The 15,156-nt window shown below is 41.7% G+C and overlaps 1 protein-coding gene across 1 annotated transcript; it reads left to right on the top strand.

Moving 5' to 3' along the window:
• The first annotated feature begins 6,941 nt into the window (after positions 1 to 6,941).
• Positions 6,942 to 8,745, top strand: LOC137313867 (probable G-protein coupled receptor 139). Its single transcript, XM_067979605.1, has 2 exons — positions 6,942 to 7,011; positions 7,841 to 8,745. Exons 1-2 carry the CDS (start codon positions 6,942 to 6,944, stop codon positions 8,743 to 8,745), a joined length of 975 nt encoding a protein of 324 aa, XP_067835706.1.
• Positions 8,746 to 15,156: the final 6,411 nt, after the last annotated feature.

The following is a 15,156-nucleotide window of genomic DNA, read 5'->3' as shown; positions in this document are numbered from 1 at the left end:
AAAAGGGGAGAACAGGGTACTTTCTAAATGGTTAAAAGTTAAAAACAGTGGATGTCCAAAGGGACTTCGAGGTTCAGGTGCACAGATCATTGAAGTGTCATGAACAGATGCAGAAAATAATCAATAAGGCTAATGGAATGCTGGCCTTTATAACTGGAGGACGAGTGTACCAGGGGACAGAAGTTATGCTGCAGCTGTACAATACCCTGGTTAGAACGCACCTGTAGTACTTTGAGCAGTTCTGGGCACCGCACGTTCGGGAGGACAGATTGTCCTTGAAGGGAGTGCAGCCTAGGTTTACTAGAATGATACCCGGACTTCAAGGGTTAAGTTACGAGGAAAGATTACACAAATTGTAGTTGTATTCTCCAGAGTATCGAAGTTTAAGTGGTGGTCTGATCGAAGTTTATAAGATATTAAGGGGAACAGATAGCGTGGATAGAGAGAAACTATTTCCGCTGGTTGGGGATTTTAGGAGTCTGGGGCACAGTCTCAAGATTACAGCCAGACCTTTCAGGAGCGAGATTAGAAAACATTTCTACACACAAAGGGTGGTCGAAGTTTGGAACTCTCTTCCGCAAACGGCAATTGATACTCGCTCAATTGCTGAATTTAAATCTGAGATAGATAGCTTTTTGGCAACCAAAGGTATTAAGGGATATGGGCCAAAGGCAGGTATATGGAGTTAGATCATAGATCAGTCATGATCTTATCAAATGGCGGAGCAGGCAGGAGGGGCTGAATGGCCGACTCCTGTTCCCAAGTTCCTATGTTACTATTCTGTCACTTTGGAAATCTCACTCCCATTCCCACACTCGTTAATTTTCACTGTGATCCTTCCTCTTTCTGCTGCCCTGACGTACCTGAAACATAGGGAGCAAGTACATTGTAAGCAAAAATAATCCTTAAAGTTTTAGTGAACAGGGTATTTACTCCGATCATTACAGTGTGAAGGTAAAACATGGAGCAATGCCCATTCCCATCGACCCACAGTGCTCCCTGGAGCGCTCTTAAAGCCGTCTATACGGATCTTTCAGTGTGATTTGGTAATAGAGCTGGAGAGAGTGCTGGATACTAAAATGGAAAGAACACGAAATCATTCTGAGAAATAAAGGGAGCAATAATGGAAGTGATAAGATGGCGAAATGGGAAAGAAAGGGTCAGATGGATATCACTGTTTGTAAATTTAAGCTGCATCTTTGTCAAATAATTAATACCATTTATTCGTTGCTTTCGGAAAGCTGGATGATGTGAAAGAACAGAGGGATTGAGGGGATGGGGGAGGATTCTGCCCATAAGCCCTTCAAAGTAGCACCTCAGCTGGATAAACCCATTAAAAACTTGAAGAACTATTGGGTTTTATGGCAAGTGGTTACAGACTATAAAAGTACAGGTGTAATGGTGAATCTGCGTGAAACATTAGTGAGACGATAGCTGGAGTAATGTGTGCAGTTTTGGGTTACACATTATCGGAAGGGTGTTGATGCAATAGAAAGGGTACAGCACAGAGTCATTAGGATACTGCCTGGTATGAAGAAATTGAAATACGAAGAACGTCAAGAATAATCAGGCCTGTTTTAGTTAGAACCGAACAGATTATGGGGTAATTTAATGGAGATGTTTCATATTATTTAAACGGATTGCACAGAGCAAGTAGGAATTGGATTTTATGTTTGGCGCAGCAGACTGGAACACGAGGACATATTTGTAAGTTTAAGTTAGGACAGAGAGCAGGAGAAACTTTATTGCATGGAGTTGTGAGGCTGTGGAATGCACGAGCAGATTTAGTATTTGAAGCATAGCCCTTGCGCAGTGGCCATAGGAGTGCAGTGGTTATATTAGTGGGAACAGTAAACCAAACATGCGGCAGTTTGAAAATTTGAGTTCAGTTTTTACGACATCTGCAATTAATAAAAAAGCTGGTATCAGTAAAAATGAACCTGTTGGATTTTCGTTAAAAAAAACAATTAATTCACTGATTTCCGTCAGGGGAGGAAATTCCGCCCTTGCCCAGTCTGACCTGCTTCCAACACCAACGTAACTGAGTGTTAGCTGACCTTTGAAGTGGTCAAGCAAATCATTCAATTGTATCAAACTGTTACAAGTAGTATAAGAATAAAGCCCACCACCACCATCTCATGGCAACTTTGATGGGCAGTAAATGGCCACATCGGAGAATGAATCAAAAAATTGTCAACGTTTAAGAATAAATTAGATCGGTGGTTGACATGAAGGGGAGTAAAGGAATATGGGAACACAGTGGGACCATGGGATTAGGACTAATGCTCATGGATAAACAACACGGTCATTTTTGGTAAAATGGCCTATTCAGTCTTTCAATTTCCATGTAATACTGACTTATGAGCCCTCCTCAGGGGTGTGTGGGGAGGGGTACAATTTGTTGCTACCATTGCAGTAGTCCTTTGGTTGTCTCAAACTTTCTTTGGCTTGGCGCCTACACGAAGCAAACACAGGAAACAGGAAACATAGGAAAGAGAAAATACAGGAAACAGGAGATATGGAAAGAGTAAGCACAGGAAACAAACGAAACACAGGAAAGTGCAAACATCGGGAAAGTTAAAGATAGGAGAGAGTCAGCATAGGAAACAGGAAACAAAGTAAAGGGTAAACAAAGGAAATGGTTAATATAGGAAAGAGGAAACATCGAAACCAGGAACGTAAGGAGACAGGAAGCGAAGGAAACAGTAAAAACAGGAAACATAGGAACAGGAGTAGGCCTTTGGGAGTTTGTCCCGCCATTCAGTTGCATCATGGCTGATCTGCACCTCAACTACATTTATGCACCTTCGTTCCACATACCATGACACCTTTACCGAAGAAAACTCTATCGATCTCAATCTTGAAAGGTATTAGATCTCGGAAACTAATGTAACTCAGCGAGGATGAGAGAGATGGGTGAACAACTCTTTGCTCCAGAATAGGTTAAAAGAGGCAGTGATTTTTTTCATGGAGGTTGGGAGTCAGAAAGGACATCTTTGGGTTGATCATGTATGGCAGTAATAAAGTCATTTATGAGGATTTCAGTTCCGGATGGGGTGACGCGGTTGTGGCAATTGGCGATGCTATGGATGTGGTGGTCGGCTGACGCTGTGATGCAGAAGATGTGGTGTCAGACATTGAACTCGGAGTTGAAAAAGACACCAAAGCGGAAACAAACTGCATCAACCTGAGATATTTGCTGAGGATCAGGACACCAAGGTTGAGAATAACATGGTTCATCTTGAGTCATCATTTGGGCAGGGGGTTGAATCATGCCGGAGGAGTGGTGTGAGGGAGGGTTAAAGCTGATGACTCATCACAAGGTCTAGAAAATGTGCATTTTACCCGCAGCAGTATGGTCATCAAGGAGTGGAAATAAAGAATAATGAACAATAATCTCAGAGAGCAATAGCCATCCGAAATATTAGAATAGCGTCATCACCAATGAAGTTAAAATAAGGCCAACATCATTATTCTTAGAATGGAGTGACTCGCAGTAATGTTGGAGTAGGGTCACCACCAGCAATATTAAGTACAGTCACCATCAGTAACGTTAGAATACGATCACCAGCAGTAATGTTAGTGTAGGTTCCGCACCAGTAATGTTAGTGTAGGGTAACCACCAGCAATGTTAAGGTACAGTCACCATCAGTAATATTAGAATAGGATGACCACCAACAATGATAAGGTGCAGTCACCACCATTAATGTTAGAGTCGGGTCATCACCACTAAGGTTAGAGTAGGATCACCACCAGTAATGTTAGAGTAGGATCACCACCAGTAATGTTAGAGTCGGGTCACCACCAGTAATGTTAGAGTAGGGTCACCACCAGTAATGTTAGCGTAGGATCACCACCAGTCATATTAGAGTAGGGTCACCACCAGTAATGTTAGAGTAGGGTAACCACCAGTAATGTCAGAATAGGGTCACCTCCAATAATGTTAGAATAGGTTCACTATCAGTAATGATAGAGTCCAGTCACCATCAGTAATGTTAGATTAGAGTCACCACCAATAATGTTAGAGTCGATTCACCAGCATTAATTTTAGAGTAGTTTCACACCAGTATTGTTAGAGTAGTGTCACCAACAGTAATGCTAGAGTAAGGTCACCACCAGTAATGTTCGAGTAGGATTACCACCAGTAATGTCAGTGTATCTCCACCACCAGTAATGTTAGAGTAGGGTCACCACCTTTATGTTAGAGTTGGGTCGCCACCATTAATGTTATATTTCTGTCACTACCAATAATGTTAGAGTAGGGTCTCCATTAGTAATGTTGGATTTCTGTCACCATCTTTAATATTAGAGTAGGGGCACACCCAGTAATCTTAGAGTCGCGTCACACCAAGTAATGTTAGAGTAGCGTCATATCCAGTAATGTTTGAGTAGGGGCACATTCAGTATTGTTAGAGCAGCATCACACCCAGTAATGATCGAGTAGGGTCCCCACCAGTCATGTTAAAGTAGGGTCACCATCAGTAATGATAGCGTAGGGTCACCACCAATTTTGTTATTGTCGTGACAGCACCAGTATTCTTAGAATCAGATCGACATCATTAATATTATTATAGTGTTACGACCAATAATGTTAGAGTAAGGACACCGCCAGTAACGTGGTAGCAGAGTCAACACCATTAATGTTAAAGCAGAGTAGCCGCCAGTAAATTTAGAGTAGAATCACCACCGGTATTATCAGATGAGAGTCACCACCATTAATGTTACAGAAGATTCACCAGCAATAATTTTAGAGTAGGTTCCCCACCAGTAATGGTTGAGTAAAATCACCACTAGTAATATCAGAGTATCGCCACCACCATTAATGTTAGGGTAGGGTCACCACCATTAATGTTAGAGAATGGTCACCAGCAGTAATATTAGAGTAGGGTCACCACCATTAATGTTAGAGAATGGTCGCCACCATGAATGTTAGATGTCTGTCACCACTAATAATGTTAGAGTAGGTTCACTATCAGTAATGTTAGAGTACAGTCACCATCAGTAATGTTAGATTCTAATCGCCACCAATAATGTTGGAGTAGATTCACCAGCAATAATTTTAGAGTAGGTTCACCAACAGTAATCTTAGAGTAGGGTCACCACCAGTAATGTTAGAGTAGGATCACCACCAGTAATATTAGAGTAGAGTTAACACTATTAATGTTAGAGTGTGTTCACCAGCAATAATTTTAGAATAGGCTCACCACCAGTATTGTTAGAGTAGAATTATCGCCACGAATATTGGAGTGAGGTCACCTCCAGTAATGTTACAGGAGGGTCACCACCAGTAATGTCAGAGCTCCGTCACCACCAATATTGTTAGAGTTGGGTCACCACCATTAATGTTAGATTTCTGTCACCACCAATAATGTTCGAAGAGATTCACCATTATTAATGCTGGATTTCTGTCATCGCCTTTAATATTCGTGTAGGGGCACAACGAGCAATCTTAGTGTAGGGTCACACCAAGTAAAGTTGGAGTAGTGTCACACCAAGTAATGTTAGAGTAAGGGCATACCCAACAATTTTAGACTAGAGTCACACCCAGTAATGATAGAGTAGGGTCACCATTAGTAATGTTAGAGTCTGGTCAACATCAGTAATGTTAGAGTCGGGTCACTGGTAGTAATGTTAGAGTCGGCTCACCATCTGTAATGTTAGATCAGAGTCATCATCAAAAATGTTAGAGTCGGTTCATCCCCAGTAATGTTAGAGTCGAGTCACCAGCAGTCATGTTAGAGTATAGTCACCAGCAGTAATGTTAGAGTAGAATCACCACCAGTAATGTCAGAGTATCGTCACCACAAGCAATGTTTGAGTGGGGTCACTTTCTATAATGTTAGAGTAGGGTCGCCATTATTAATGTTGGATTTCTGTCACCACCTGTAATATTAGAGTATGGGCACACCCAGTAATATTAGAGTAGTGTCACACCCAGTAATGTTAGAATAGGATCACTACAAGTAATGTTAGATTTCTGTCACCACCAGTAATATTAGAGTAGGGGCACACCCAGTAATATTAGAGTAGTGTCACACCTAGTAATGTTAGAATAGGATCACTACAAGTAATGTTAGATTTCTGTCACCACCAGTAATATTAGAGTAGGGGCACACCCAGTAATATTAGAGTAGGGGCACACCCAGTAATATTAGAGTAGTGTCACACCCAGTAATGTTAGAATAGGATCACTACAAGTAATGATAGATTTCTGTCACCACCAGTAATATTAGAGTAGGGGCACACCCAGTAATATTAGAGTAGGGGCACACCCAGTAATGTTTGAATAGGATCACTACAAGTAAATGTTAGATTTCTGTCACCACCAGTAATATTAGAGTAGGGGCACACCCAGTAATATTAGAGTAGTGTCACACCCAGTAATGTTAGAATAGGATCACTACAAGTAATGTTAGATTTCTGTCACCACCAGTAATATTAGAGTAGGGGCACACCCAGTAATATTAGAGTAGGGGCACACCCAGTAATGTTTGAATAGGATCACTACAAGTAATGTTAGATTTCTGTCACCTCCAATAATGTTAGACCTGATTCATCATCATCGTACAAAACAAATTTCAATTATGTAATGGATTAGTGAAGATTTCACCGAAATAATATGTGTCCCTAAAAACCTAACACACTGTCCTTGAGGGATGTTCCCTTTAGAGATGACAGAGGGTAAGCAGAGCGTTCATAATTTCAATACAACAAGTTTCATGAACTGAACTGTACAATTTCCCCATTGGTGTCCCGGGCGCACTGAGGAGGAAAATCGCGCTTTGCTTGTTAAGCGAATATAACTGACGCGAATTATTGTGTAAACTGATTTTCTCACCGGACACCGATATTGTTCTATAAAAGGGGTAGTGTTTACGGATCTCAGATACACTCCAATCGGAACCGTAAAGCTGGACAGAATTCACACATTCTTCTAAACAATGGAAAGGCCAATAATGCTACAGATCAAGGACATCTACTACCCTGTTCTCGCAGTCTTTGGTGTTCCCGGTAAGTCAGTATATCCTGTTATTTAATAATTGTTCACTCTCTCATTGTTAATGATTATGTAACAGATTCCGAGAATGTCCTTATTGCAGAGTAAATTATCCAGCGGTATATGTTGATGAACATCTGCGTGAATCCGAACAGTCCTCACGGCCGGTGAAGCGCTGCTCTGGTCTGTGGATCTTGGGCACCGAACGATCAACTTTCTTCCCTATACCGAGGGAGGGCGATGCTGATTCCGCGGCCCCTCCAACAGTACATAGTTCAATAAAGGATGCATTTCTTAGTGTCTATGCTCATGAACTCATTTGTACCGCTGTCTACTTTTACTTATAATTCCGCGGTCTGCAGCCACCTCCACCCAACAGGGGCCTTGGAAAGATAATTTGAGAAACAATTGCCACTCGGGGAGCTGTTCCCCTCCCCTCGGCTGCAAAGAACTTTTGCGGTTCCAACAGCTCCCGCTCTGTTACCTCGGGGCGATAATAAATAGAAAAAGGGCAGTGTTTCGACCGAATTGAATGATTTTGTCTCAGCTGAATGTTTTATTTGGATTCATAGCTTTCCAGTAATTGTTGTGAAATTGTATTTAATTCTTGACGACATCTTACTGAAGGATACTGGAAGAACGGCGGACTTTCAGTCCCTCTATATTGTTTGTTTGAAGTTTTCTTTCTTCTCAATAAGATATCGTCAACTCTCGCCTTTACCAATAAAAATGAATCCGTATTTATAATCCTAAGCGGGAAAACATCGAAACATTTCCTCCCAATATGCTGTGAGATTTACCTGAGTATCCCCGTTATTTACCTCTTGTCCCTCTTTCTTACAGCGAATCTATTGACAATCGTGATTCTCTCCAGAGGAAATTGTGGCCTTTCCAAATGTATCTCTGTCTATATGGTGGCCATGGCAACAGCAGATCTACTGGTCATGATCATCAATGTAATAGTGCATCACATTTTCAGTTATTTCTTTCCATATTCATTCCTGTCCTACACTGCCGTTTGCAAGTTAATTGTATACATGAAATGTAACAACCTGGATATGTCGGTGTGGTTTACAGTCTCGTTCACATTTGACCGATTTGTAGCTATATGTTGTCAGAAGCATAAAACAAAGTATTGCACAGTGAGAACTGCGGCCACGGTTATTACAACGGTCTCTATCCTGGTCTATTTAGAAAATATCCCCTATTGGTTTGCATATGAGCCTGATCGAATAATTAGCAATGTTTACTGGGGTTTCCGTCCCAGACTGGACTTTTTTTCATCGCCTGCAGGTATAGCGTTCTCCTGGTTAGATAGTATTTTCGTTGCCTTGCTTCCTTTCGCTTTGATACTACTGTTTAATTGTTTGACAGTCAGGCGCATTTTAGTGGCCAATGGACTCCGCAGGGGACTTCGAAGTCACAACAGTGAGAATCGAAACGATCCAGAGATGGAGAACCGTTGGAAATCCATTATCTTACTGTTCACTGTATCGGGCAGTTTCATACTGTTGTGGCTGACAACTGTCGTTAGTTTTTTATCGACCAGACTGACAAACGCCATGTATTACCGAGGCGATTATACTGCACCTGCTTATATCGCCGCTGAAACAGGTTACATGCTTATGTTTTTGAGTTCCTGTACAAACACCTGTATTTATGCAGCTACTCAAACTAAATTCAGGGCCGAGCTGAAACAGCTGATGAAATTTCCTTGGACATTTATTCTAACAATGGTCAAGCAATGAATAATCAAACCAAAACTTCCTGTCCGACTCAGAGCTCAATTACAGCCCGTGTTCCATTTTAGAATGGCCGTCTTTCGTTTACAGCGACAATGGATTTTTGTTGTGAAAATTAAAAGCTGTCAGAAAACATTCCTTCCCTTTGGTGCCGTGCATTTGATGTCTGCTACTTTCCCACGGTGAACAGAATCGTTTCGCTAAAACAGCGCACTTCCCGCTCAGGATTCAAAGAGAACAGTCATGATTGAGAATCAGCAGTGGTGCAGAACATGTGGCGTCAGCGTTTGCTGTTTAATAACGTCGGTACTGGAATAAGACGCCTTGTTTATTTAAATAATGAAGCTTTCTTTAGTGTAGCAGCAATGAAGGATGTTACAATCGTGGTTATTTGTTATTATTCTGTAATCTTGGTGTGAATGTTACAGGCGCTGGTCTCGACATCAGACACTGCTCCCCATTGTCTCCTGGCCCAATAGAACGGGACCCTGTCTCCTGATAAGTCACGAATGAAGGAGACAGTAGAAACTTGACTCGTCATTTGACGTCAGGAATCTTTGTTTGTAGATATTTTCTTAAAGTCTCAACTGATCTAAATATTGGAATGTTATAACATGTCAACAGACCATTCGACGCACAGTCCTTGTCTGCGTTCACCCTCCACCGCAGTAAATAGTTCCATTCACTTCACTCGCCTCGTCTCAACATCCCTCCGACCTATTGTGATTCATTGATCTATCCAATTGAATCTTGGATTTAGACGTCATTTCTGCCTCTGTGTATTCTGCAGCCTTACAACTCTCCATGTAAAGAAGTTTCTCCGAGCTTCAATTCTCAATCTCTGAAATGTGTTCTGGAATCTATGGCCATTAGTTCTTGATTCCTCACCTGATGGAAGCAGTCTGCTTCGATCTATCCTGTCCCATCCCTTCTTAACTTAAATCCACTGTGCACGACTCAACAACATGTATCAATCTGGTATCAAAACGCAAGCTAGTGAAAGTCAGGAAAGTTTAGTTAAAATAGTTAATTGATATCTTTCTCTTGGAAATGGTTGTGTCCTTTGTTTATACTGATTGAGAAGAATGTATTTGATGATTGTCCACTACCCGAAACATCGGGACCGTGCACAGGGAGATTCTAATCAAACACCTTCAGAGCCCATCATCTCTTGGTAGATCAGCAAAACGGGCAGGAATGTTTTGTATCGGATGTCTCCTGCTACATGATCTTGGGATATCGCTGTGTTTACAGAAGTGACGTGTTGTGCGTGAATCATCCTGCGTCCGATATGTATGACGAAGATGCACTGAAGAAGAATCAGCGAATCTTACAGCACAGAAGGAGGTCATTGGGCACGTCGTATTTCAGCCAGCTCTTTAAATGATCTGTACAATTTAGTCCCACACTCCAGCTTCTTCCCTAGAACCCTGCAAATTTGTCCACTTCAAGTACATGTCCAATTGCCTTTTGAAAGTTCCTATGCAATCTGATTCCACCAACATTTTAGGCAGTTTGTTCCAGATCTTAACAACCCACTGTGTGAAAAAGTTACTCTTCATTCCCTTTCTCGTTTTTTAACCAATTTTTAAAATATATGACCTTTGGTTACTGACCCACTCGCCAGAAGGAACAGTTTGTCCCTACTTGCTCTATCAAAACCTAACATAATTTTCAATACTTCTGTTGGGTCTCACGTAAACATTCACTGCTCTAAGGAGAACAATCCCAGCTTCTCCAATCTCTCCACAAAACTGCAGCCCCTTATCCCTTGTATCACACGGGTAACCCTCCTCTGTACCCTCTCCAAAGCATTGCCCTCCTTCCTAACGTGAGGTGCCCAGAATTGTACTCATTACTACAGCCGAGGACGAACCAGTGATAAGTATAGGTTTAGCATGACTTCCTTGTTTTTTTATTCAATGTCTCTATTTACAAAGCCAAATAGCCCAAATGCTTACTTAATCACCTTATCAATTTGCCCTGTCAACTTCAAAGATTTGTGAATATGTACCCATAGATCCCTTTGCTCTTGCACCCCCTTAAAATAGTACCGTTTAGATTAAACTGCATCTCCATTTTGTTTCTCCCAAAGTGCATCACTTGACAATTATCCACAATAAATTGCACTTGCGCTGTGTCTGCCCATTTCACCAGTCTGTCCACATTCTCCTGAAGTCTGCTATTATCCTGCTTATTATTTACTATGTTGCCAAGTTTTTATCATCCACAAACTTCAAAATTCCACTCCCTTTACCCAAGTACTGGTCATAAATTTCGACCAAGAAAAGCAATGGTTTAATACCGACCCCTGGTGGACGCTACCGCGTACTTCTCTCCATGCAGAAAAACATCATAACATGAGAAATCTGAGCATGAGTCGGCCAGACGGCCCCTCAGGCCTGCTCTGCCATTCAATAAGATCATGGCTGATCTTCGACCTCAACTCCACTTGCCCACCATATCCCCATATCACTTGATTCCCCTGGAGTCCAAAAATCTGTCGATCTCAGCCTTGAACATATTCAACGACTCAGCATCCACAGCCCTCTGGGGTCGAGAATTCCAAAGATTCACAACCCTCTGATGAAGAAATTCCTCCTCATCTCAGTCTTAAATGGCCGACCCCTTATCGTGAGACTATGCCCCCCTAGTTCTAGTCTCTCCAGCCAATGGAAACAATCTCTCAGCATCTGCCCTGTCGAGCCCTCTCAGAATATCGTAGGTTTTAATGAGGTCACCTCCCATTCTTCTAAACTCCAGAGAGTATAGGCCCATTCACCACGTAGGACAAGCCTCTCATCACAGGTATCAATCTAGTGAACCTTCGTTGCACTGCCCCCAAGGCAAGTATATCCTTCCTTCGGTAAGGAGACCAAAAATGTACACAGTGCTCCAGGTGAGGTCTCACCGAAGCCTTGTACAATTGTAGCAGGAGTTCCTTACTCTTGAAGAACAACATATCATTTGCCTTCCTGATTACTTGCTGTGCTTGCATGCTAATATTGTGTGTTCCTTGTACGAGGGCACCGAAATCTCTCTAAACAACAACGTTCAATAGTTTCTTACCATTTAAATATATTCTGTTTTTCTATTCTTCCTACCAAAGTGAATAACCTCACATCTCCCAACATTACAATCCATCTGCTACCTTCTTGCCCAATGACCTAACCTTTTTATATCCCATGCGTACTTTGTGTGCTCCTCACTGCTTACTTTCCTATGTAGATTTGTACCGTCAGCAAACATGGATAGATTGCACTTACTCCGTTAATATATGCCATTGGTATAGATTGTAAATAGCTGAGGACCAAGTTCTGATCCTTGCGGCACTCCTCAACCTGCCAACCTGAAAATGATCCGTTTATCCATCCTCTCTGTTTTCTCTCCGTTAGCTAATCCTCCATTCATGGCAATAGGAACATAAGAACATAAGAAATAAGAGCAGGAGTAGGCCAATCGGCCCCTCGAGCCTGCTCCACCATTCAATAAGATCATGGCTGATCTGGTCCTAACCTCAAATCTAAAATCATATCCAATTTCCTGCCCGCTCCCGGTAACCCCTACTTCCCTTTACTTCTGGGAATACATCATTCCCAACCCCATAAGCCCCTATCTTACGGAGCAACCTTTTATGTGGCACCTTATGGAATGCCTATTGAAAATCCAAATAGAGTACAACCACCGGTTCCCCTTTACCTACCCAATTAGTTGCATCCTCAAAAAACTCCAATAAATTTGGCAAACACGATTTCACTTTCATTAAACCATATTGACTCTGCCCAATCATGTAATGATTCACTAATTGCCCTGTTATCACTTCCTTAATAATGGATTCCAGCATTCTCCCGACGACTGATGTTAGGCGAACTGGCCTGCAGTTCCCTCTTTTCTCTTTCCCCCCTTTCTTGAATAGCTGGGTTACATTTGCCGGAAAAAAAAAAAAACATCTGCTCACCACTACTCTCTGCCTCCTGTTCCGCAGCCAATTACTTCCCCAAGTTATCACTGTCCCTTTAACACCATGTGCTTTTATTTTCCGAATAAGTCTGTCATGTGGTAATTTTATCAAATGTATTTTGAAAGTCCATTTGCACATCTACTGCACCATATTCATCAGCCGTCTGGATTACTTCATCAAAGAACTCAGTTGAGTGAGATAAGATTTGCGTTCAACAGATCCTTTATTAACCCATCCTTCTCCAATTGAGAATTCATTTTGTCCTTGACAATAGTCTCCATTAGTTTCCCCACCACTGACTTTATACTGATTAGCCAGTAGTTAACAGGTTTATTCCTCTCCACTTTCTTAAACAAGGGCGTAACTTTTGCAATCCTCCAGTCCTCTTGCAGCACTTCAGGGGGATGCAAAGATTGTCGTCAGACTTCCTGCAATCTCCACCCGAGCTTCCTTCAACAACCTCGGATGCATCCCATCTGGACCGGGTGACTTGTTAATGTTTAGCGAAGCCAAACTATTTAGTACCTCCTTTCTATCTATTTTTATCCAATCCAATATCTCTGCTCCCCCCTACTCTACTGCGATATTAACTTCATTCCCTTATTTTGTGACGACTGATACAAAGTCCTCATCCAGTACCTCAGCCATGCCCTCTGCCTCCACAAGAAGAAGCACAACAACTACTTGCATTTATAGAGCTCCTTGAACGTAGTAAAACGTCCAAAGGCACTTCACAGGAGCGATTATCAAACAAAATATGCCACCGAACCACATCAGGAGATATTAGGACAAGTGACCAAAAACTTGGTCAAAGAGGTTGGTATTGTAGGAGACCCTTAAAGAACGAGAAAGAGGTAGAGGTGGAGAAGTTTAAGAAGGGAATTCCATAGCTTAGCGCCGAGAAAGCTGAGGGTACGGCTGCCAAAGCTGGAGCGATTAAAATCGGGGATGCACAAAAGGCCAGAATTGAGGAGCGCAGAGATTTCGGTGGATTGTAGGGCTGGTGAAGGTTACAGAGAGTCCATATGGTCAGTCACACTGACATCCCACTACGTGAAATGGTTAATGGGGCTCTGGAGGGTGAGCGCATACAGTATGTCAAACCGATAGGTAGAGATCTATGCAACAGAACAGATCAAGATAGATATATGACGCTGATGAGATATTGTTCAGTGTTCGCCTTAAACAATCTAACACCAACGAAAGTTGCATTGTAAAGAAAGGTTTAATCAGACTCTCCCGAAGTATTCTAATGTTACAGTTGCTTGGTTTCTCGTTATTTTGTAGTAACGATAATCTTTAGCCTTTGTCTGTTAAGCAGGGAAATGTCAGTACATTTAAAGTACCACTGGGATGTTGGGCCAGGGCTGACCCTGCAGCAATGGTCAGTTTCAGGATGAAGTAATAAGAAACGGAATTAAAGACGGACCATTAAACACTGATTCAAAAATTTCAGAGGACTTTAATCGTTTGATAACAGTATGGGAAGCAGTTAGTTCTGCCGAGGAAAACATCTGGTAGTACACAACCAAATTAATTGGTTAAAATGTTACAGAAACAAAGAGATATTATAATTAAATATTCAACTTGGTCGAATTGAAATTATATGCATCAAGAGTGAAACTTTCAATAAGATAATTCAATTAAATTATCTTTATATGGGGCAACTTTAATATAATTATGTAATGCAAAATTGCATGGATTGTCACTTACAGGATGTGAGAAAAATGCAAGAAAACTGGCAGTTTGTAATGATAATTCGGTTTCCACAATTCCTGAGATATTGAGGTCAGAACTCGAACATGTTTGATTCTCCAGGCAACCATCATCGGGTGTATTGGAATCACTATGTTTTAACTATATGTTTAAGTATTTCGCATGTACTGTGTGCTTAATAAACAGATGACACCTCACTTCATTGTGCAAGAACCTTACTGAAAACCTCACGCTAACAATAGCCTTAGTACTTTAATTGTGAATGGGCCTTCATTTATTAACTGTGATTAAGTGCACTCTTTACCCGTCATTCTTTAACGTTCCACTTTATCCTGAGGTTCTCCAAAAGTCAAACTCCACTTGTTTTCAGGTGTCGGTGGAGACCAGACTCTGCCAATTCTGCTGGTATCCAGCGTTTGGGGGAAGTGGTGATCAGAGGCTGCAGTTCTGTGCAACTGGTACGTTCTCATTTAACTGGATTCAGACGACTAACAGTATTTACGATACGAGTCAGGCTGCAGGCAGAAGTTGTAATTCCAACGGGCAGCGATATATCTGCACCAAATTATAATCGTGAGAACGCGATGTGTAATCAATCACATCATCCAATCACAACAGGTCGAATAGAAAGCAAAGGCATGATCAAGTTAACTATTACATTATCGTGTCGAATTCAATGCCATAAGGTTGTTAGTCCGCGCCTCTGTTTCTAATTATATAGTTGCTGTGTTCGCTTGAGT

The sequence above is a fragment of the Heptranchias perlo genome, unplaced genomic scaffold, assembly GCF_035084215.1.
Source record: "Heptranchias perlo isolate sHepPer1 unplaced genomic scaffold, sHepPer1.hap1 HAP1_SCAFFOLD_49, whole genome shotgun sequence".
In the NCBI taxonomy this organism is placed as follows: Eukaryota; Metazoa; Chordata; class Chondrichthyes; order Hexanchiformes; family Hexanchidae; genus Heptranchias; species Heptranchias perlo.
The sequence above is the reverse complement of the archived record's forward strand: the minus strand, read 5'-3'. Positions and strand labels throughout refer to the sequence as shown.

Excerpts from the sequence above, each read along its gene's own strand:
- LOC137313867 (XM_067979605.1), top strand. The coding sequence starts at position 6,942 with ATGGAAAGGCCAATAATGCTACAGATCAAGGACATCTACTACCCTGTT. Across the intron at positions 7,012-7,840 it reads CGCAGTCTTTGGTGTTCCCG|CGAATCTATTGACAATCGTG; the intron begins GTAAGTCAGTAT and ends TCTTTCTTACAG.